This window comes from Astatotilapia calliptera, chromosome 20 (genome assembly GCF_900246225.1).
Source record: "Astatotilapia calliptera chromosome 20, fAstCal1.2, whole genome shotgun sequence".
NCBI classification, from domain to species: Eukaryota; Metazoa; Chordata; class Actinopteri; order Cichliformes; family Cichlidae; genus Astatotilapia; species Astatotilapia calliptera.
In genome coordinates this window covers 4009044-4031443 of record NC_039321.1, presented here as the reverse complement: position 1 = coordinate 4031443, position 22400 = coordinate 4009044, and the positions used below count along the sequence as shown (strand labels likewise).

Below are 22400 nucleotides of genomic sequence, written 5' to 3'. Positions count from 1 at the left end.
AACTTCTCGGATGAGAGGTGAAACGTCTTCAAGCAACTTAAAGAAGTCCAGACGCTTTTCTTTGCAAGCTCCTTTGACTACGACGACCTGGATGACTGAGAACCTTCACAGACACTTTATCAGATTGTTTATTGTTTAGTAATTTTTTTAATCAATACTATTTTTACTGCAAAATTTAAAATAGTTTTTGTTGGTTTGTTTATTATTTTTAATAACCACAGTTGGGGTTTTTTCTGTTAATTTACATATTAATTTAATTTTGTGGAGAAGGACCTGAACCTTTTATACTTGGTATTACAAATAATTAGGTTTTAACTAATTAATTGACAAATTAAACTAAAATAATTTCATCAGTAATCTAATTTCGTTAAATTTAAATTTCGTTTAAACAAATAAATATCACAAAAGAAATATTATAAGAAAAAATATCCAGTATAAAAATGGGGCACCAGACTAGAAAATATGTGCAAATATGTTTGTTTCACCTGGTTTAAAATCACCCAAAATATTCATACGTTTCGGGGAAAATGTTTTAGCATAAATTGACTTTTATGGACGAATTACTGGAGTAATAGATGATCTATAGGAGATAAATATCTTCAATCCGCTGACAGGCATAGACACACAGATTGCATATTGCAGGTTCTGTTTAATGAATGCACCTACTCGACTGTTTTGCGGAGTTTTATTTACTCGGAAGTGTGGGTCTGTTCTATGTGGTGTTTTTCTGGGCTGACAGCTGTCTGTGATTCAGTCTGTCTCTTCATCTTTACTGAGAACTTGAACCTGAGTCGTCCTCGTTTTCATCATCCTCGTCTTCTCCTCCGTGTGGAGTCAAAGGGTCTGGACCGGATCGAGGTTCCTCTGCTGCCCCTCTGAGACTTTGATCTCGCAGTGGCTGCTGGGAGATAAAGAGCTTCTCCTTTTCTTCTTCGGAGTCCGCAGAGATGTCAGCCGTTATCCCGGAGCAGGTCCGGAGCGAGCAGGGGAGCTGCAGCGGAGCCGAGCCGGAGCAGCCGGAGGCCGGCGTCTTGCAGCCGCAGACCGTGTTTGTCATCCTAGACCCGGCGGAAACTCTCAACGTGGTCCGGTGAGTCAGGAAGTTTTTTTTCTGTTTTTTTTACACCGTTACTCGTGCCGCGGGGAGAAGCTCCTGGGTTAAAATCTATGGTATTAACTCATAATAAAAGAATAATGTCCGTGAAAGAGACTGCAGGGAGAGTTCAGGCGTGCAGTTTCCCCCCTTACACTCATGACCTGTGCTGTAAACAAGTTACTGTTTAACGTTTATTACAGACTGGTGCTGTTAAAGCCTCCTATGAAATATTTCGGTGTAACTGTAAAACTGGAAGAGTTTAAAACGCGTTTCACTATTATTTTGTAGCCAGGTAAAGTCTAAATTTAACAGTTTATGAATGAAGTTTGGTGTGAAGTGCTCTCCGAGTACCTCAGCTCTGAACGTGTAAAGTGCTGAGTGTGTGTGATGGGATAATGATGATCATCAAGTTGTTGTTTGCACTGCCTGACCTTCGACCTCTGACCCTCTTTGCTTGCTGATCTATTGAGTCATCTATGGAGCTGCTGCAGCTCCTGTTATTTTCCCAGGAGACACAGATAGGGCCAGCCTAGTCCTCCCCAACTTATATAAAATATCCACACACACAAAAGAAAATTCACCTTTGTGTATAATCTATATTTATTTTTAAATACATATGTCATATGCCATCCCTAAAAATTCAAAGGTTGTCTTCCGATTGGTTTTCTGAGGTGCAGAAAAACTTTAAATGGCTGAAGTCATGAATGGAGTTTGTTGTGTTCTCTTGATTTGTGTTGATGATAGTTGGAAAAGGTTTAAGCGCCATGACATGTTCAGTCTTGGCTTGCCCTTACCACAGAAGCAGCACTTAAGCTCACAATACACACACACACACACACACACACACACACACACACACACACACACACACACACACACACACACACACACACACACACACACAGAAATGATGTTGGCGGTGAGAGAGAAAGCAAAAGTAACAACAAGCAGGAGTGTTTCCCAACTGTCTGAGGGGAGGAGAGTGGAGAAGGGTGGGGGTCTTGGTATGTGTCTATGGTGGGGGTGGGGTTGTGTATGAGCATGGAACAGCAGGAAGTGACTCAGCAGAAGAAATTCTCTAAACACTCGTTTGTCCCTCTGTCTTTGTGAGGACCATCAGTCACATCATGTGTTGCAGACAGTGAGGACCTGTTGTAATGTCCCCACCATGTCAGAATCTAATATGTTTGCAAAATGTACACTGAAAGGTTTTCCATACATTCCATTATCGAAGAAGCCTTCAAGCCCTTAAAATCCTGTTATTTAAAAATTTTCTATCTTTCCAAATTCACAAATGTCCCCACTTTACATTAATAAATACATGTTTCAAAAATATGCGGCAAAAAGTTAACATTTTCCAGAGTTGTCTGAATGTCTCACAGTGATTCGCATTTTCATGCAAACATCCCCATTCCGTAAAATGTCCCCACTTTGTGTAAATGTCCCCATTTTTGCAACTAAAAATCACCATTTTCCAGAGTTGTCTGAATGTCTCACAGCTGTTCACACTTTCATGAAAACGTCCCCATTCTGGCCAAATGTCCCTACTTTGCAAAACTTGTCTCCATTTTGAAAATGTCTTGCTTTAAAGGTTTGTGAGACGTCAAAGTTTGTCCCAACTTGATAAAGCTTATCCACAGAGCAGACATGTCCTCACAAGTCTTCAGTCTGATTTGGGTCCCCATGAAGCAGCCTTACAAGCACTCATGCTCATGCACCCAAACACAGGAAGTGGTAAAGCCTAACAGCTGACAGATGTTGTTCCTCCACATTCTTCTTCTCTGTATAAAAATATTTCTATCACTCTAAGAAGTGAGTCTCAAACAAACGCTGCAGTGTATTCATAACTGTGGTGAAAGGCTGGACTTTTTACTGCCATGTCTCAGGGTTTTTTTCGTTTATTTCCAAACTGAACATATGAAGAGCTGTTAAACTTGGAGGTAAACATCAGATAAGCAGGAGCGCACACACAATTTAAATGTAATCATTGTAACAAGGTGGAAATGACGATGGCTCTTGCATCAAATGTATTGTCTCTCTTTCCTGTACATTGAAAAATGCTGGTTTAAATGCTGATTGGATAATTGTGTCTGTCTCTCAGGCTGCTGATTGGTTGATTTCTGTCTCTGCCCCTCAGAGTGGAGTCTGGGATCGTTGCTGACATCGAGGTCGACGGTCTGCTGCCATCTGACTGCGACACCTTCTATGAAATCAAGAGTCAGCCAATCAGCATCAGGTAACACAGCTCTGACCTCAAAGTATGGATTCTACAGGTGACCCCTCCAACACCACCTACACCACCTGTTGATTATGATAACTAAAGTGTGCTGTCATTTCTGTCTTCAGTTCATCAGCAGCAGCTCCCTCCTCTTCATCTTCTTCACTGCCGTCAGTGATGTCATCGAGGTATACAACTCCCCCACTTCTTCTTTCGTTCCTGTCTTCGCTCATCTCTCTGTCCTCCAGAGGGCGCTCTCACAAGCACTGTCGATAACGTCCACCTCCTTACTCCTCCTGTAGGGTTTTGATGCGTCAGGATCTGATGCGTCAGCAGGCTCTGGAGGAGGAGCATAAAGAGACGCAGAAGAAGCAACAGCAGCTTCTTCGCTTCTCCGACTCCTCCTCGCCCATCTGCGTCTCGGTGCCCTCCTCCTGCATACCTCCTGCTCAGGTCCCTGTGGAGGTGCTAAAGGTGCGTGGAGTAAACTGAAACGAGAGGTGTCAGAAAATGGACGCCAGTGAACGTACTGCACAAAAAAATTAAATATCGACTTTGACTACATTTATTGTTTAAATATGCAAACAAATATAAAAAGTATTTAAAGTTAAACACCTGGCTAACCCTTTAATCAGCGACGCGCTGATAGCACACCCTTCAGATAGCCGTTTGTTATTGTCTGATGATTTATTAGCTTATAAATCTTATTTGCTTTTGTGAAAACTGATTAGCCGATGCAATTTGAAGTCCTTTCCCTAAAATCTATTGGCTAAATCTCAACAATGTGCTAAAATGCTATGTATGGACACGACCTGCTAGCTTTATATGTATACAGTTATCGTTTGCAACATTTTAAGTCTTTTAAATCTTCACTCTTGGCCCTCAGGTGCAGACTCACCTGGAGAATCCCACCAGGTATCACATCCAGCAGGCTCAGAGGCAGCAGGTCCGTCAGTACCTGTCCACCACCAAGACAGCCAATCAGCAGCAGGCTGCAGTGGCAAGCCACTCCCCCCAGCTGGGTTCCACCCCTGGACAGCCAATGGACGGGAGCCCCAAACAGGAAGTAAGAAATAAACATGTGAACAAACAAACAGGCTTTATTTTTAGACTGAATCGTGTTATGTGAAGTATACTTTGGTATTTTTGTATCAGCAACTCTTATTAAAAACATCTGTAAGAAAAATGAAGTGAAAATAATCAGAAGTAGTGTTTAAAAACTGTTGGTTTACTGGTTGGTTTGTCTTACTGGCATCCAGTTGGATGAGTTATGAAAGAATTGACCCACAGTACAGTTGCTATGAAACAAACTATCCAGAGAGGCCAAAACTGTGTTTGCTCAGGTTGTAAACTTCTGCTGTAAATTTCGACATTTTCATGGAGATTGACTCACTGCTGGGTTGAGCCTCCAGTGGCCACTAGAGGAACTGCAGTTTGTGTGTGCCTTTGGTATTTTGCTGGGTTAGCCTGGATCTGAAATAACATGCTCAGCTCACTCAGAGTGAATCCCATTCTGTGCACAGTAAAATGATTGTTTTCGCAAGTAAAGTCTGGTGGCTCTAAAAGGAGCCATTTCCTCTGTATAGATTTCCACAAAACATAAGCAAACACATGTGTTGACTGTTGGCACACATGTGATTATTACAAAGGTAAAGCTGCAGGGGATTTCTGAGAATGAGCTTGAGGTTACTGAGGGAGAACTGAGTCCCGGCTTTGCAACGTGGAGAGTGCAATGAGAGGAAAGATGCAAACACAGGTACAGCTTTACTAAAGAAACACCTTATATAACATCAAAGCATATCAGTGCTGTTGCCTCCTGTGTCTTATGTAAAAATGTTTCTAGCTTTCTGTGCTTTGACACCCAGACCTAGAAAGTGAGAAACACACAATGAGGTAAACAGGCTGTCATGTGCTTTGGGTTTCTACAAAAACACAGTGACAGCTTCTGAAACTCTCATTTCTCTGTTTATCCATCATTGAAAGCTTTATCTAAATCCCTTCAACATACAATAAGAGCATCTCTATTTCCCACCATAGCTTCTATACTCGCCGTGTTTCACGCCTCATTTATGTGTCACGTCTGAGAAGACATTTCAGCATCTTCCTCTCTCCTCCAGATGCATTTTGAGCAATGAATCGTCCCCCCGGGTCTGATTCATCTCTGGATGAAAGGCAGCAGGAAGGAAGAGAGAGGGCAAAATAGAGACATAAGAAGAAAACCTGCAGTGACAGTTTAAAGGAGCATTTCACTTGTTTTCATTCATTCAGTCAGCCAGCAGCAGCCTTCCCGTCTGAGTCTGCTGAGTCGACTCTTCCAGAGGATCTGAGTCAGTTTTAAAACATGAGTCACCTTAAAACACAAAATCCTCCCTTTTTATTCAGAGATAACAGATTTTTAAAAACTAGTTTAATTAAAAAAAAAAAAAAAAAAAAGCCTCTTTGCAGCCAGAAAGGTAAAATATGGTATTCTGAGGCACGGTGTTGGGTTTGAGACTTCTGGCATAATTCAGCAAAAACTGATTTCATCATCAGGAGGAGCGACCAGGGCGTGACTTTGTTTTAGATGTTTCCTGACGCTGAGCACAAATATGCAGCTTTCAGCACGAAATACATGTATTTATATAGAAGTAGAGAAGTGTCACCATGGTAACCAAGAAAGAAGTGGCAAAAGACATTAAAGAGTGCCTGGTGTGCAGACTCTACATTGACCAGTGGAGCAAAGCTGAACCAGATTAACTCAAATTGTGTATAATAATGAAGATTAGGATCTCAATACTGTTAATGCTTTATTTATTTATTTATTTATTTTTGTGTCCCGTTTGGATCTTTAGCCATCAGAATTGTTGTCTCAAGGCAAAGAAAGATGCCAAGCGGATTTATTTTACCAAGTGGATCATCATGGCCTTGCCATATTGGTCCATTTGATTGACCTTTATTATAATTATGAATTTATTTTGTTTTCAGTTGCTACAAACGGGACAGACATGACTGGGGGATAGGACAGGGAGAGAGAATGAAAGAAAGAGAGGGAGGGAAAGAAAACCAAAGGGGAGAAGAGACAGTGAGAAGGGGGGGAAGAAAGAAAAAAACAAACAAACAAAAAAAACAAAACACCTGGGTCACCTGTATGGAGAAAAAAAACAGAAGAGAAAGCAAACAACAAAGAGCAACATAATAAAAAAAAACGGCACCATCACAATAAACTAGCTAGCAGTAGATATCAGTAGATACTAAATAATAAACGATATTGTGCAGCACGCAAGATAGACAGCGCACAATGTGCTTTGAGGCAGCAGCCAAGAAAGCTGTAGTCCGCATCTGTGAATACCCGTGTGTACACCTGTGTGCATACCTGTGTGGATCAGCATGCTTGCATTCCAAAGGTTTCTCCATGTAATGATCTGCTAGGGAGTGTGGGGAGCCACAGCCCTGTCCTTTATGGTATCAAGCAGGTATGGAGGAGATCAAAGCTCCAGACATCCAGAGGCCCCCAGAACACAAGAGACCAAGGAAGACCAACAGAGGGGCAGCCGCTCCACTGTCCCAGTAAGAGCTGAGGAGAGCCCCAGATGAGGGCTCACTCAGCAGCCGCGGAGCAGAAGCCAGGGGGAGTTGCAGTGACGCGCCCGTGAGCTCCGCCGGCAGCCAGCTGTGCCTGAGTGACTGAGCCCCAGGCCGAGAGGCCGGGGGCATCCCACCTCCGAAGTGGCCCGAGCGAGCCCCAGGCTCCAGGCCCCGACAAGCGGCCGCCAAGGAGTGAGCCGGTGTGTACCCGGACGCCCACCCCCAGACACAAAGAACCACCAACGCACCGACACCTGAGGGAGTCCGCCACTGGCAGGGGAAGTGGGGGTGGGTGGAGATAGGCCTCCAAACCTTGGAGGGCCTGAGATGTCCCCAGAGAGGTGGCGTCTGATACCCAACCTGACATATAGACACAGACATACAGGCACACACATATACAAACATCCATTCCCACCCTCATGCTCTCATATGCACTTACTCCACACTCAACCAACGTGGAGACAGACATAAAGAGACGCTGTACACACGATCACACTCCCCAAGCGTACTCTACGAACCGGGTCTAGGTACCCTTGCCCCTGGAGGGGGGAACTGCACCCAGACCCAGGTGGTGTTACCCTTTTCCCTGCAGTGGGGAGAGGCAGACCGCCCCGACTCCGCAGCAGCAGGGAGGCCCCACACTCCAGACCGCAGTCGGACGGCCAACTCCTCCTAGCCCCCCCGCTCCAGCAGGCCGCAGAGAACGGGGGTGAGAGAAGACTCCAAACCTCCCTCCACCCGCTCATTGTAGTGTTGATGCATGTGTGTTCTAAGGTGCATTTAAAACCCAGGAGGGCATGGAGCTACCTGCCAGAGAGCAGCAGGTAAGCGCATAGTCCCTCCTGCTAGCCCTCAATGTCTAAGTGTATTCAAAATTGAGAGGTGGGCAACGACGCCAGGGGTGAGGTGTACACCCTGATGGTAATTTGGACTCCGTGATTGTGCCCACCCCCAAGATCCTATATGTATGTGTAATGAGAGTGTGAATAATGTGAATGTCTAAGTTGTGGGATAAAATTGAGGCAGAGGCAGCCAGAAGGGGACGGGGGGGTAGCCTCCTCTGCACCCTGGTGACATACCCCTACTCCAAGGCCCTGCATGTGTGGACCCTCACTGGACCCTCTACAGTTCGCATACCGCCACAACAGGTCCACTGATGATGCCATAGCCCTGACACTACACACTGCCCTGTCACACCTGGAGAAGAGAGACACGTATGTGAGAATGCTGTTTGTAGATTACAGCTCAGCATTCAATACCATCGTTCCCTCGAAGCTGGACAGGAAACTGCAGGATCTAGGACTGAGCAGCTCCCTCTGCAGCTGGATCCTTAGCTTCCTGTCTGACAGACGCCAAGTGGTCAGACTGGGCAGCATCACCTCATCCCCCGTCACACTGAACACTGGTGCTCCACAGGGGTGTGTACTGAGCCCTCTCCTGTACTCACTCTACACCTACGACTGCACGGCCACTAACAGCTCCAACATCATTGTGAAGTTTGCGGACGACACTACAGTGGTGGGTCTTATCACCAACAGTGATGAGACAGCTTACAGGGAGGAGGTCAGCGCCCTGACCCACTGGTGTCAAGACAACCATCTCACCCTCAACGTCGCAAAGACAAAGGAGTTGATAGTGGACTTCCGGAGGTGCAGAGAAGTACACACCCCCATCACCATCAACGGCACTGCTGTGGAGAGAGTGAGCAGCTTCCGGTTCCTTGGTGTACATCTGGCTGAGGATCTTACGTGGTCAGTACACACAAACAAAACAGTGAAGAAGGCGCAGCAGCGCCTCTTCTTTCTCAGGAGACTGAAAAGATTCGGCATGAGCCCCCGCATCCTCAGGACCTTCTATCACTGTGCCATTGAGAGCATCCTCACTGGATGCATCACCACCTGGTATGGCAACAGCACCGCCTACAACTGCAAAGCTCTCCAGCGAGTAGTGCGGTGCTCTGAACGGATAATTGGAGGTGAGCTTCCCTCCCTCCAAGACATCTACAGGACGCGGTGCCTGAGGAAAGCGGGGAGGATCATCAAGGACTCCAGTCAGCCCAGCCATAAACTGTTCAGACTACTTCCATCAGGAAGGAGGTTCTGCAGCATCCGGTCCCGTACCAGCAGACTGAGAGACAGCTTTTTCCATCAGGCCATCAGACTGCTGAACACTTCATAGACACCTCAGCTTCACTACTGGAACTTCAACATTATGCACTCCATACTGTATATAAATGCCACTTGTTTTGCACATATTCAACTCTGTATATTTTATTTTATTTTATTTATTTTATATATTCTATTCATTGTTTACTCTATTTAATTTGTAAAATATGTGTACACACACACACACACACACACACACACACACACGTAGAAAAATATTTAGTATACACATCCAGAAATGCATACACTATTATATATTGTACATATATTTATTAGTTTCAGATGTAGCCATTCTTGTATTTTGCTTGTTTACATTATTGTATTTTGCACAACTCTGTTGCTTGTGAAGCTCGCACACAAGAATTTCACTCACATGTGCTGTACCAATGTACCTGCACATGTGATGTGACAATAAAAGTGATTTGATTTGATTTGATTTGGTTGTGGTGGAGCGGGAAGAGGGAGGCAGCTGGAGATGGGGAGGGAAGGAAGGGAGGGGCAGGACCCAAGGCCCCGAGGCCCAGCCCGGGCCCCAGCCCAGAGACGGAGCGCCCCCAGAACCTCACGCCCATCCCGGACCCACCCAGGGTCAGACAGGCTACCAGGTAAGTAACCCACGTCCGTCAGCACAGACCCTCCCCTAGCCCCCTGCACGCAGCCACAAGGAAACAGTCACCCGAGAGCCAAAAGAGCCCCCAACCGGACATGACCGCTACCCCGGGTTGAGCCCCCCAAGGAAGATGCCTCCGGGGAACCCCCCCGACGCCCTAAGCCTGTCCCTACCCCCACACCAATCACAACAGTGAAGGCGGGACCAAACTATGACCCCCCCCACCCCCACTAGGTGATGGAGCCGATCAAAGGAGCTATACTGTTAATACTGTTAATGCTTAAATAGCATTCACACTAATTACCCGAGGTGACACAATGCTCATCTGCTCTGTGATTGGTTCATTCAGGTAGAAGACATCATCGTCGATGACATCATCAGCCTGGATTCGAGCCTGAACGACGAGTTTCTGACGCTGATCGACTCGGAGCTGCAGCTCGCCAACACGGTAACGCAACACGTGCACAAACACACTCGAAAACATCACACGGTGCATTCTCTGGTTTTACTTTTAAACGACGTGATGACTAACCGACAAACAGAAACAAACTCCTCCCCATCATCATCATCATCATCATCATCCGCCCCCTCCAACATGAAGGAAAACACCACACCGGCTGGAGCTGTGACGTGTTACTGTTAGAGATGGCACGATACCACTTTTTTATGTCCGATACCGATATCATAAATTTGGATATCTGCCGATACCGATATGAATCCGATAGTGTTTTTTAATCAACAAAACTGTTTTTTAAAATATCTTGCTGCATTTTGCAAGTCTGCAAGTTCATACTCAAGTTTAAAACAACAACTACACTAAAGCTATTCTGTTATACCTGTATACAAAAAAAATATTTCATAGTTCAGCAATACTGATCAATCTAATAAACTTAGACCTACACCATCCTCCCTATTCTGGTATTTTAAAGAGTACTTAGCGTAAATATTAAGCAACCTAACTAATAGGGTTCCAACTCCCAGCAACAACAAAAATAAATAAATAAAAAATAGGGAACCACCCCTCACGCGCCACCTCATGATGCTTAATCGACGTAATCAACCTTAATTTGATGCAGTGTGGAAAAAAAAATGCACAGAAATCAATTATTTTTCAAGAAATATTAAATAGATTCAACATCTTTCTTCAACAAAATTGCAGACTGCACAGATGGTAGCTTCCCAAAGGAAAAAGTACTATAGCTTACTAGGGTATATATATTAGACTTAATAGTCACTATATACAGTAATTGACTTCTATTCATTTTACATCAAATTAAAACTTTGTGTGTCAGATAATTATTTATTAAAAGCTCGACATTTTAAATGAGAATAAGAAAGAAAAGTATGTCTTTGTGCCCCCTTTTCCCTGTTCATGCCCTATCGGCCCCCCTGGCTAAACTTTGCTAGATCCGCCCCTGCACAGTTACCAGCGTCAGCTACTTAGAAAAAGATCCTCGAGTAGAAAGTAAGATTAAATACATTCTAACAACAGCTTATCAAGCTTAAACGTGCTGCTGTTGTTCAGCCGCTGGTTTCCTCTTTTTGGTGCAAAGTGGGCCAAAAACAAAGACGGACTCGGGACAGAAAAGCCGATCAGCTGATCATTAAGCAGTTTCATGATTGAAGTAGCAGCCGGAGAGCGAGAGGCAGTCGCTCGTTAAGCTTAACGCAGGAATGCTTTACAAACATTCAGAGATGGACTTACACACTTGCTTTACTTCTCTCGGGGATAACTTTGTCGGAGATGAAATGCCGGGTTGCTAGCGAAGCTCCACATGCTATCCAGACCACAGGTCCCGCATGCCACAGCCGCTCTATCACGTGATGCATACTGCTCCGACATGCTAACGTTCTGAGGCGAGTTACGGCGTGTTGCAAGTTTTGTGAGGTGCTTTGTGATATTTAATGGATCAGATTACATTTTTTTATTTTTCTCCGATATCCGATCCAGTCATTTAGGTCAGTATCGGACCGATACCGATACGTAATATCGGATCGGTCCATCTCTAGTTACTGTAACAATAAAACAAACCAAACCCACTTCTGATGATCGTGTCTGAGCTCAAGCAACACTGCCCCCATCAGGTCACATTGGGAAATACAACCCTGTTCCCTTGTTCAGTTATTAACGAGGAACTTTTTAAAATTACCCTCTGCAAAAATGTAACTTGAGCTTTCACCACCAGGGGGCAGCTTTTTATATCAGAGGCTTTTAGTGTAGCTGTGGAAAACTACTCCGGTTTTTGTTATTGTTTCGCTCTAGATTTGATCTCTTCTCTGCAATCGAGCGTGGGTTCTTTCTGAGAGTTTGTGCTGGTGGTGAAAAGGAGTTCTTTCCAGGTGCTTCAGTCACTGTTTGATGTGCCATTCACTCAAACGCCTGTCCTTTACGGCTGCTGCTTCCTTTGTTTCTCATGTTGTGCTCAGGGCAGATTGGATGGATGATACACTGGTTGGCTGACCTCTCCTGTGGTACACGTTGGTATTACATACTCGGATACAAAGTCCAGTTTCACTTCCCTGCAGGCTGACTCATGTTTAATTCAGTTCACACATGTTTTTAATTTAGTTTATTTTGATGAAATTTCAGTATATTTCTATATATTTTATTAAGTCTTTAATAAAGTTTTTAAGTCTGTGGGTTATCATATTAAATAATCAGGATCTCAGCAATGTTGTGAGCAGCTCAGTGGCCCAGTTTCATTTCAGCGTCAGCCCTTGGCTTTCATTCTGGTTTAAAGTTTTAACAAACAATAATACTATTTCACTCCATGGTTAAAGCTCATTTAAATGAATTAACTTCAGTTTTAATTCATTATCCAAATATTTTCACTCCTGTCCTCACAGCTGAAAGACTTTGGTGTTATGAATGACTGCTGTACAGCTGCTGTGGGCCAGATTTGTCCTATTGGTGAGATAGTTTTGGCCCCCGAGCCACATGTTTGACAACATGTCAGATTAGAAAACTCATCAGGAACATTACTGAGGCAAAGAATCAAGGCAGAATTAAGGTAATCTAAATACAGCCTGACTTTTTTGTGTGGGTTCTGTCGCCCCCTGCTGGCCATCACCTGGAGGAAATGCAGATGTTTCGTATGTGTGAAGCTGCAGTGACAGTGGAGGTGGAAGAGGCTGTCACAGAGTATCAGTTCAGCTTTCCAGACTTCCTCGTTTTTGTGGGTGGAGACACACGGTGCGTGTGTCAGGCAGATAATAAAGCTCTCTGGGAGTTTTCTTTTTTTGCTTTCTTTCTTAAAGAGACGTTTCCTCATTTTTAAACAGTTGTCTGAACAGAAAGGGGAAGCTCAGCAGCAGCTCAGCGACTCGCTGTGTGTCTGTCCGTGTGTGTGTGTGTGTTTGTTTGCATGTGTGTTTGTGTGCAATTAGCAAGATGAGGATTTTGGTGTTACTGCCCGACCATGAGAAGAGGAGGATTAAATCAGAGGTAAAATGTCCAGCTTGTATTTTTTGAGTTTGGGGAAAGTTTGACCTCTGACCTCTGGACTGCAGCTGCTCATTGAGGAAATGCAGCATAGTCGCCTTAAAGAGAAAACCGATTAAAACTGGGTTATTCATCCAGATTGATGCCGTGTCTGCTGGTTTGCATTGTTTTTATACTTTAAACACATCACTCTCAGCTGCTTTTTAAATGTTTTATAGGCTTATCTGTTTAATCCTTAAAAAAAAAACTTTTTTCATTCTCTGGAAACCTTTCTTGTAATTTCTCTATAAATCTGCTGCAGTTTGGCTGTAGCCTCCAGATGTTTCCTGCTCCCTTTGGTGCCCAGAATCAGATTTTTCTTTTGAAAGTGCCTGCTGTTTAAATTTGAGTTCTTAAGGAAAGCTGGCGTTTCCTAGAAAGATGATAAGAGGAGCTCTGAGCTGCAGGGCTGTGCCGATACGCACGGTAGTCAGTCAGCATTCATTCAACTGAAGTTTCTGCTCAACAGGCTGCAACACAAGATAAACTCAGCGGCTGATTTGTTGTCTGACTTACAGTTTAAGTCGCTGCAGTAAAAGAAAGTGCTTGGCTATTATTTAAAATGTATTAATCTAAATTAATACTTTTCTCTGTGCTGGAATTATGTCAGCCGTTAGCTTTCATTTCACCCGCCTCTCTAATAAAGATCAACTTCTTGGTTTGTATTGTGGTCTGGCGAGATTTGCATTTCTTCCTCTTTCAGGCTGTTTTAGCTTTGGCTGTGCTCTTAATGCGCTCTGATTCCATATTTTAAGAAATCTTTTAGTTAAAATCGAGGGTACCCATAAACTAATGATATCTCTAACTGGGTTTGTGTGGTAGGGAACTGAATTTGTAGTAAATCCCAGTTTAAAGAGGAATTGTTCCACTCGTCCAGTATTTTCTGTCATATATGTAATGTTACAAAGCCCGATGTTCATATTAATTATGAACGAGATTCATATTGCTCGAGTTATTTTATATTATATATTTTATGCGGTCACGCACAAAAAACAAAGCACAGCCACCAAGTACAGCTAGCACTCAGTGCTGCCCCTCTGTAGGCTGCTGGAAGCCGGCCAGTCAGAAGAAAGTGTGGATTATTAGATCATTTGGACGGAAGCAGTCACAGCTACTTTAGTTGAGTCCAAGAAGTGGAAATGATGATTGGAAACCTTTGACTTCAGATACGATTGAACCTCAAATGTCGCTATAAAATCTCTTTTCTTGGTAAACTTTGACACAGTACATTTTTCAGCATAATTATAGTAAGTAAAGATTTAGTTCCAAAGAGTAACCAAATACAATTAAAATGACAATAAAATAAGGTTAAAAATAAATAAATAAATTAGTCTGTCACATTTTTTTTAGGTTATTTGTATAAAATAGCATGAAATAAAACTCACAGCCAGGCCCTGATTTACTGTCATTTTTGTATTTTGATCTCAAATGAAAATATAAAGAAGCTAAAATGTTGATGAAGCTCTTAAAAATGTGCCCGTAGAGGAGATTCGTCCCCAAACAGACCGTCCAGGCCGGGAGGAGCTGGTTTCTGTTTCTGTCCCTGTTATCTGCGAGCCAGTTGTTAGCACAGCTTCCTGTTCGATCAGCAGATTCCTCAGTTTCTGACTTTAGTTGATGAGAGCTGACAGAAAAGTCAGACCTTAAACCAGCACACGTTTCATTTCTGCTCCACAGTTCATCAGCTACACAGAGCTCAGGAAAAAACAGTTTTAGTTCAGCGTGGTTTTAAAGTTGTCGCTGAACACTTAACTGGAGGCTCCTGATTCAGTGTCCAGTTGCTCAGTAGTCCATCCACAGTGGTGGTTTGACTTCCATGTTATTTAACCGCAGCTGATTGCAGAAACTGTGACCTCTGACCTCTGTGACAGCAGGTTAGCTGCTCAGACTCACCAGAGTGACGTGTGTGTGTTTGTGCATAAATGTGTGTTTTCTGGACTTCGCTGTTGACAGGAGGAGGGGGGATAATCTACCTGTCACTCATCTGATTCTGTGCTCTGATTGGTCCATGCAGCTCCCTGATCCTGAGAACTTGCTGGACGGGTATGGTGGCAGCGTCGGGAACACCATGCCTACGCTTACCATTAGTAACAGCTGCCCGGCCAACCTGCATGCCGTCAAGAGAGAGCTGACTGGTAAATATCACACACTCAGGTTACATGTTACCAGATACCATAGACTGTCGATGAAAGATGATGGACAGTTGGGCTTTGTGGACTCTGCATTTTGTGCTTTAGCTTCATCACGTTGGGTTGCTATCTTTCTGGAGCCAGAAGCAACCATACTTGGATATGAGGAGGGAGTGCTAAGTTTTAAACCTAGCAAGCTTGGTTAGCGAGCTGTTAATTGGCGCTAACAGATGAACAAAATGCTAGAAGGGTAGTACCACACTGCACAGTATTATTCCATTTCAGCGAGTGCAATTCGCAGCAACATCATTTGTTGTTTCAGGCTGTAAAGATGTTTGTTTCTGCTCTGAAGCTGGACATTTCAACACGGAGGTCTGTAGGGTTTACTTGCTTTTAGAGCCAGCTTTAAGTGGTCATTAGGGGAACGGCAATTTTGGGCTTTGCTGTGTTGGCTTCAGTTTTCAGCCCTGGAGTTGCTACTTGGCAGTTATGCATCAGTCAGGCTGTGAACCTGCAGACTTCTCATCAAAGAGGATGTTTGTCAGCTGGACAAGGAAGCATTTTCACCATACGTGATTTCCAGGAGCTCGAGCTGCAGACAGAAACTTATAAATATGCAGCCTCTGATTAGACTTTGAGGTCTTCCGAGTGCATTAAATCACCTGCAGGGGGCGTCACAGTGACCACAAACACAGTTTACGTGAAAGCTTTTCAGATGAAAGCATTGTAAAACACAGACTCCTTGCAGGAGTGAGCTGCTGTGATTGGCTGCTCCTTCACGACGATTTGTGTCTGTCGTCGCGTTGCATCGTTCCAGCGTGCCGGGAGCGAGGCCCTTCGCTCTGTGTTTCCCTCTGTGCTTCCCTCTTGTTCCTCCTGGCTGAAAATGTGTTCTTAATTTTGATGAGTCAACATCACGACTTCCTCTGAACACGCACACACGGCCACGGCAGCCACTCGTATTTTCCCACATCATCAGTTCCAACTTCCTGTTCAGTCAACATGAACTTTTTGTCCAAGCTGAAACTGACATTCTGCTGTTTCTACGCTACAAAACAAGCGACATTAAAAAACACATGAAACAGAACTGACAGCTGTTGCTGCAGCAGAGAAAAGTCACTCACGATGAACTCATGATTGATCAATCGAATATTGATTGCGATTGATTTTTGATGTTGTTGTTGCAGAGGTGGAGTCCAAAGCTCTGATTAAAGAAAGACAGAAGAAGGACAATCACAACCTCAGTGAGTACGGCAGTATTACTCCACCAGCCAGTAAAATATTTGTGTGTTACTGTGTGGCATTCTTTCAGCAGATCTCAGAGGTAGATGTGAACCTGCAGGTTTCAGGTGTTTCTGATTCCTGACATGCTTCAGTTTTACAAAACTGACTGACATACTTGTGCCGACACACGTGCACGCTCCACTATAGAGAGAAATCTTTGGCTACTTCGCAGCATGTTGGTCGGTCTGAGCTGACTGGAAAACGTGTCTTAAAAGAAAAGCAGTAAGAAACGTAAACTCTCTATAAAAGATTATTAAAAACAAATTAAACTACTAAATCTTCAATTCAGTTTAAATATTCACATCATAAATATCATGTTCAATATAGACAAAATACAAGTCATGACAGTGTTACGAGGCAGAGGTGGCCACAGGTGTGACGTTCTATGTTTTAAACACGTCCTTTCTGTCACCTCCACATCCACAAAGTTACTGGACTGTGGATCTGTTTATTGAGTCTGTTGTGGCCACTGCAGACTCATAAAACATCCTGAGCATCATCCAGCAGATGTTAAAGATCCTCAGCAGTCTTTGTTGAGGGCTTCAGAGTTTGCAGTGAAGCCCAGTTTATTGTCAGTGTGAACACTGAGCTTTGTTAGGAAGTTGCATCAATGAAGTGTGCAGGTATCCTGCACAGGCAGAGATATCAGCTCAGCACAGACTGATAAAACACTGTGACTCCCTAAAACTATATCACAAACCTCCTGGATGATCCGTACTTCACAGTAAGTCGTATATTTGTCACATAGTATAATTTAAATGCTCCAAAAGCACAAACAGTTTAGGCTTCCACTTCATTGACTCCAGTTAGCAGAAGGAAGTCCTAGCATCCTCCCGCCCCCATACGAAGTCTAAAGAGAACTGGCTCACTTTCGGAGCCAGCCTCGAGCCGCGCCCTGCTTGGCAGCAGATAACTTCAGATGAGAGAGAGCGTCGCATAGTTCGGCTTCCTGAGTTTGCAGCTTCACATACCGCTCTGCTGCAGCGCATCTCGGTTTGAAGCAGGGAACAGAGAATTTTCTCCGTCTGTAATAAAAGATGTGGAGAACATCCGATCGAGACTCATTCATCTGATTGTTCTCTCATAGCTGAAGAAGTGAAACTGGTGACTGGGAGCATTTCATTAAAAAAAAAAACACCAGTTGGAGGTGGGGTGGGGGGGAGGTGCGTGACGCCATGAAGTGAACTTTTAAGGGTCAGAAACAATCAGTATTGCTAAAGGAAAACTTTGATATTTGATGTAAAAATTCAAATTTGATGCAGATGATTTGAAGGCACGTATCTGTCCTAACTGAAGCCTGAGATCTGCTGACTGTCTGATTCTTATTCCTGGTTTTTGTCACCTTTGGTTTCAAAATGCTTCTGTTGCTGCTTTTATTGCAACATTTTTCCCGTGCAGAGTTGTATAACTCCTGCCGAATGCATTGACATCTGCACGCTAAAATAATGTCGATGTGTTCCTACAGTCGAGAGGAGGCGGCGCTTCAACATCAATGACCGGATCAAAGAACTCGGAGCTCTGATCCCTAAATCCTCTGACCCGTTAGTAAACGCTGCACACTCACACTCTGTACACTTACACTCCTGCTGGTACCAGTAGTACAACAAAAGCAGAGACATAAAGAGGCTACAGAGACAAAGGCACAGATTTTGCACTTGATTAATCAGTGAGATGTTGGCTTATTTAAAATGATACAGCTGACTTTTTCCATTTAAATAATCTTTGTAAGTTTTATTTGAAATTGAAATTTGATATATATTGTTACATAGACTTTACTTTTAGTTCAGCACTCATGTCTGTACGTGTTGGCAGCAGCACCTCGTTATCCTGCCGTGTGTTAACGAGGCACTGAATGTGATTGGTGTTTTAGTGAGACGAGGTGGAACAAAGGAACCATCCTGAAGGCGTCGGTGGATTACATCCGCAAGCTGCAGAAGGAACAGCACAGAGCCCGAGAGATGGAGGAGAGGCAGAGGAGGCTGGAGAGCACCAACCATTCGCTGATGCTCCGCATACAGGTGAGCAGAGGGGGCGGGGTGTGGTGGTGGTCTGATTTACTGTCCTTGTCCATCACATGGACGTAGCTGCAGCTTCACAAACTCTAATTTCTTTGTTTTGCAGGAGTTGGAGCTTCAGGCTTGCGTCCATGGCCTCTCCTCTTCCTCCTCCAACTCACCTCCCCCGAAGTCCTCCTCCTCCTCTCTGGACCCCCAGACCCTGCTCTCTCCTCCACTGCTTCACCCCTTTTCCTCTTCCTCCTCCCCCTCCTCCTCCTCCCTGGTGACTCCCTCTCTGGGTCTGGATGCTCTGACTTTTACGGACCTGGATGAGCCTCAGGGAGCCGCCACTGTTTTCTCCCCAGACCTGATGTCTGACATGGGGCTGACTGACCTGAACGGCCTGGGGGGCCTCCTGATGGAGGACGGGAGCGGGGCAGGAGTGATGTCCGACCCTCTGCTGTCCTGCGGAGCTTCGAAGACCAGCAGCAGAAGGAGCAGCTTCAGCATGGATGAGGATCTTTGATGACCCCATCGCGCACAGGGATCTGATTGGCCAGAACTGAAGGCGGGACTTCATTTTTAATTTTTTTTAGGGAACTGCTTTTCAATCTGTGACATCAACAAAGCAAAAAACACACCAAGGTGATGCAGTGTAACAGAAACCATCAGCATGTCTTCCAGGGGACTCCCCTTTGTCCTGAAGTGTTGTTGTCACAGCTGTTGTTGCAAACCCCAGTGTCAAAATTGTGTTCAGGTTCCTCACACGCACTCACCTGAACTGCTGAGACTCAAAGTGACTTAAATGTGGATTTACGAGGTTTTATAAAGTAGTCAAAATACTGAGACATTGATTGTGCCTCAGTTCATTCCTGTAAATATAAATGAATCTATAATCACTGTGCTGGAAAACTGAGTAGAGATTTTTATTGGATCAGAGGAGTCTGCATAGCTTCAGGACTTTGATTCAGTTTTATTTTTAATATATGCGCTGCCTGATTGAAACCATGTCCAGAGCAAAAAGAAGGGAAACTTTTGTAATCGGCCACCAATCCTTAAGAAAACTGTTCATTTCAGTTTGTTTCATCTTTAGAGTTTTATGTTTTATTAGCATTGAGACTCTTCTCATACAGCAGCCAAATTAACATTTTAAGCTTCAATCAATTCTTGCTGATGAGTTTATAATCGTTAGCCTTCAATTAAACCAGCTACAGTTTCCATTGCTTGACGCTAATTGTAAGCTAACTCTTAGCTGCAGGTGTTTTGTCTTCAGGAACCCTCCTATCTTATAACAGACAGGTTACCAAACAAGAACTTGTCGAGTTAGCTGTTAATGTTAAAACGTGCTCGCGTTAAAAGCTAACTAGTTACATACTGTTGTTCATATTCTCCTACCTGCTAGTTTAGTTAGCTACTGTACAGAGCTAGCTGCTATCTGTGCTTGATGTAATTAGCTCTAGCTAAAATCGTGTCATCTTAGCAGCTTTGTTTGTTTGTGGAACGATTTCCTCATATGTTACAGTCGCCGATGTAAATGTGTCTGGGTTTTGTTGGAAATTTAAGGTGCTCTGCTGGTGATGCTGGTTAGGAAAAATAATACTGACTGCAGACAAGTTAGTAAGATGTGGGAACAGAGACACCAAGACACAAGATAAATGAGATCTCTGCTGATCTCTGTTACTTTATTACTGCACGATCACAACATCAGCCCAAATGGCTGCCAACATCGCTCCCTTAAATATGGCAGACAACAGCCTGCAGACTGCGGTTCATGTGCCATGTGGGATCTTTGTGTTTGTGTCTAGTTTTATTTCATTTTCAGTTACTGTTTGCCACATTTGTGGCTCCAAAACCAACATTAACCACGTTAAAATGCTGGTTTTTGTTGTTTATCTGACATCTAATAGATCACCTTTGGAATCTTTGTTTTCTTCTATTTATCAGTAATTGGATGATACTTTTTTAAGACTTTGAGTAGGTGGTGGAGGGTGCCGACTAGTCATGTATAAGTGACTTATTACAGTTGATAATGGCCATTTATTGGGCTGATGTCATTCATTGAATTTCCCAGGTGATACTAAATCATGGCCAAGCAATAGTATTAATTCCTGCTAATGTCATCTGTGCCGTGTACTACAAAGAAAGAATATATAGCATATATTCATAACTACAGCCATCTCAGGGCGCTATACATTGTATATTACAGAGTTCACAAGCCATCAACTTTCTATGATCAGCACTTGGCAGCAGTAGGGAAAAAAACCTACCTTTATAACTGTAAAAAAATATGCAACAGAACCAGGCCTTCATACCAGGGAAAATATGGAGGAAGGGTGAAGACGGGAAAGAGGAACTTAATTACAGGAAAAAAGCACTGAGCTTGATGTGGCCAGTAAAACCTGTTGGGCTGTTATGGATTGTTAGCAATGCAAGTTACAGTAACACAGACTGTATGAACCTACTTGCATTCAGTTATTGATACAGGAAATATACAAATATGTTTTTATGCTTGGTCCTGATTTTCTGCCAGGGTAATTTTGCAGTCCTGTTGGTGTTTATCTCAGAGAATGTTTAATAAATGAAGTGAACTGCACTTACATTTGGTCAAAGCGATTTCTGGCAGATAGATAAACAGTATATTCACAGGAAGGAACCAGATTAGCAGTATTCGACAGCATGCCTCTCTGGTTTTATTTAGAGAGCCACTCTAAAGTTTTGTCAGATCCTTCACAGCTCTCTGTGACCCGTTCTTCTTCACAGAAGAAGGCAGTGTCGCTTGATTGGTGCTGAATGACGCGCCAAACGCGTTACTGTGCTCACGGTTTGATAAAGAAAGGCTGATGTAACGAAGAAAGCTGATAACTATTGTTGCGATACCAATTATCTCTGAATGTTGCATTAGGTGTAAGCCAGAGAAAACCTGTCTGTATCCAGCTAGAAATGAGATTTAATACCTGAATAATGATCAGCAGAGTCAGGTGTTCAGTTATGAGGATCAGGTGATTCTTGCATAAAGGGATTGCTGTTTTTTAAATCTATGTTTATGTCATTTATGTTTATCATATGTTTACAACCATATAGTTTGTCATTGTTTATTCTCAGTTAACAGTTTGTTTTATAGATCCATCAAGGTTCACATGCCAACTTTTATAGAGAAATAAATCATTAAACAGAAGTTTGTCTCATTCTGTGTTGTGTTTGCTCACTTACTGCAAAAAAGTTCTTTTTGTACAAGAAATCTCACAACATTTATAACTTTGTAAAGACTAGTAATAATATAATTGTTTTAAATAATCTAGAAAACTCTGAGCAAAAGGTGTGCAAGTGTTCTGAAAGCTGCTAATTGTTACAATAAAGTAATATGTAGAGAAAAACACAGTCTCTTTACAGCATCTAACACTTAGACCAGACAGGAGTCACACTGTTCATGTCCAGCAGGGGGAGCCATTCTGCTGATTAACAAAACAACATCATTCCAGTCTATGTAAGTCCATAACAAACATCCATTTATATGCCAGGAAATTGGAAGAATTATTCAAGAGGTACTCAGGAGCTTTAATGAAGTAAAATTTCTATAATAGCATTGTTAACAAAACAAAACAAAAAAACCCTCCATTACAAAAATGTCCCGGAAGTAAAATTGTACTTAAACTTCTCCCTGCACAATGATTTCACAGGAAATCATAGGAGGCATGATACATAAACTCTCAAGTCCTAGATTTGCCTCAGCCTCCTCATCCAGATGAAGTGTGATTCACAAGACCTCAGTGGAGTGGGTTGGAGGCCAGTTGAGGCCAGCTCTCCTGTGGTTCCACCACCCACAAGAGTGGCTGTAGGGATTTAGTGTAATGTGGAT

At 43.4% G+C, this 22400-nt stretch overlaps 1 protein-coding gene across 1 annotated transcript; it reads left to right on the top strand.

Annotated features, from left to right (window-relative positions):
- Nucleotides 1-609: 609 nt before the first annotated feature.
- tfe3a (transcription factor binding to IGHM enhancer 3a) lies at nucleotides 610-21719 on the top strand. The gene is made up of 11 exons (XM_026153324.1): nucleotides 610-1090; nucleotides 3234-3332; nucleotides 3443-3502; nucleotides 3617-3788; nucleotides 4201-4380; nucleotides 10003-10101; nucleotides 15149-15269; nucleotides 16451-16507; nucleotides 18013-18088; nucleotides 18418-18565; nucleotides 18669-21719. Exons 1-11 carry the CDS (start codon nucleotides 948-950, stop codon nucleotides 19068-19070), a joined length of 1557 nt encoding a protein of 518 aa, XP_026009109.1. The 5' UTR covers nucleotides 610-947; the 3' UTR covers nucleotides 19071-21719.
- The last annotated feature ends 681 nt before the right edge of the window (nucleotides 21720-22400 follow it).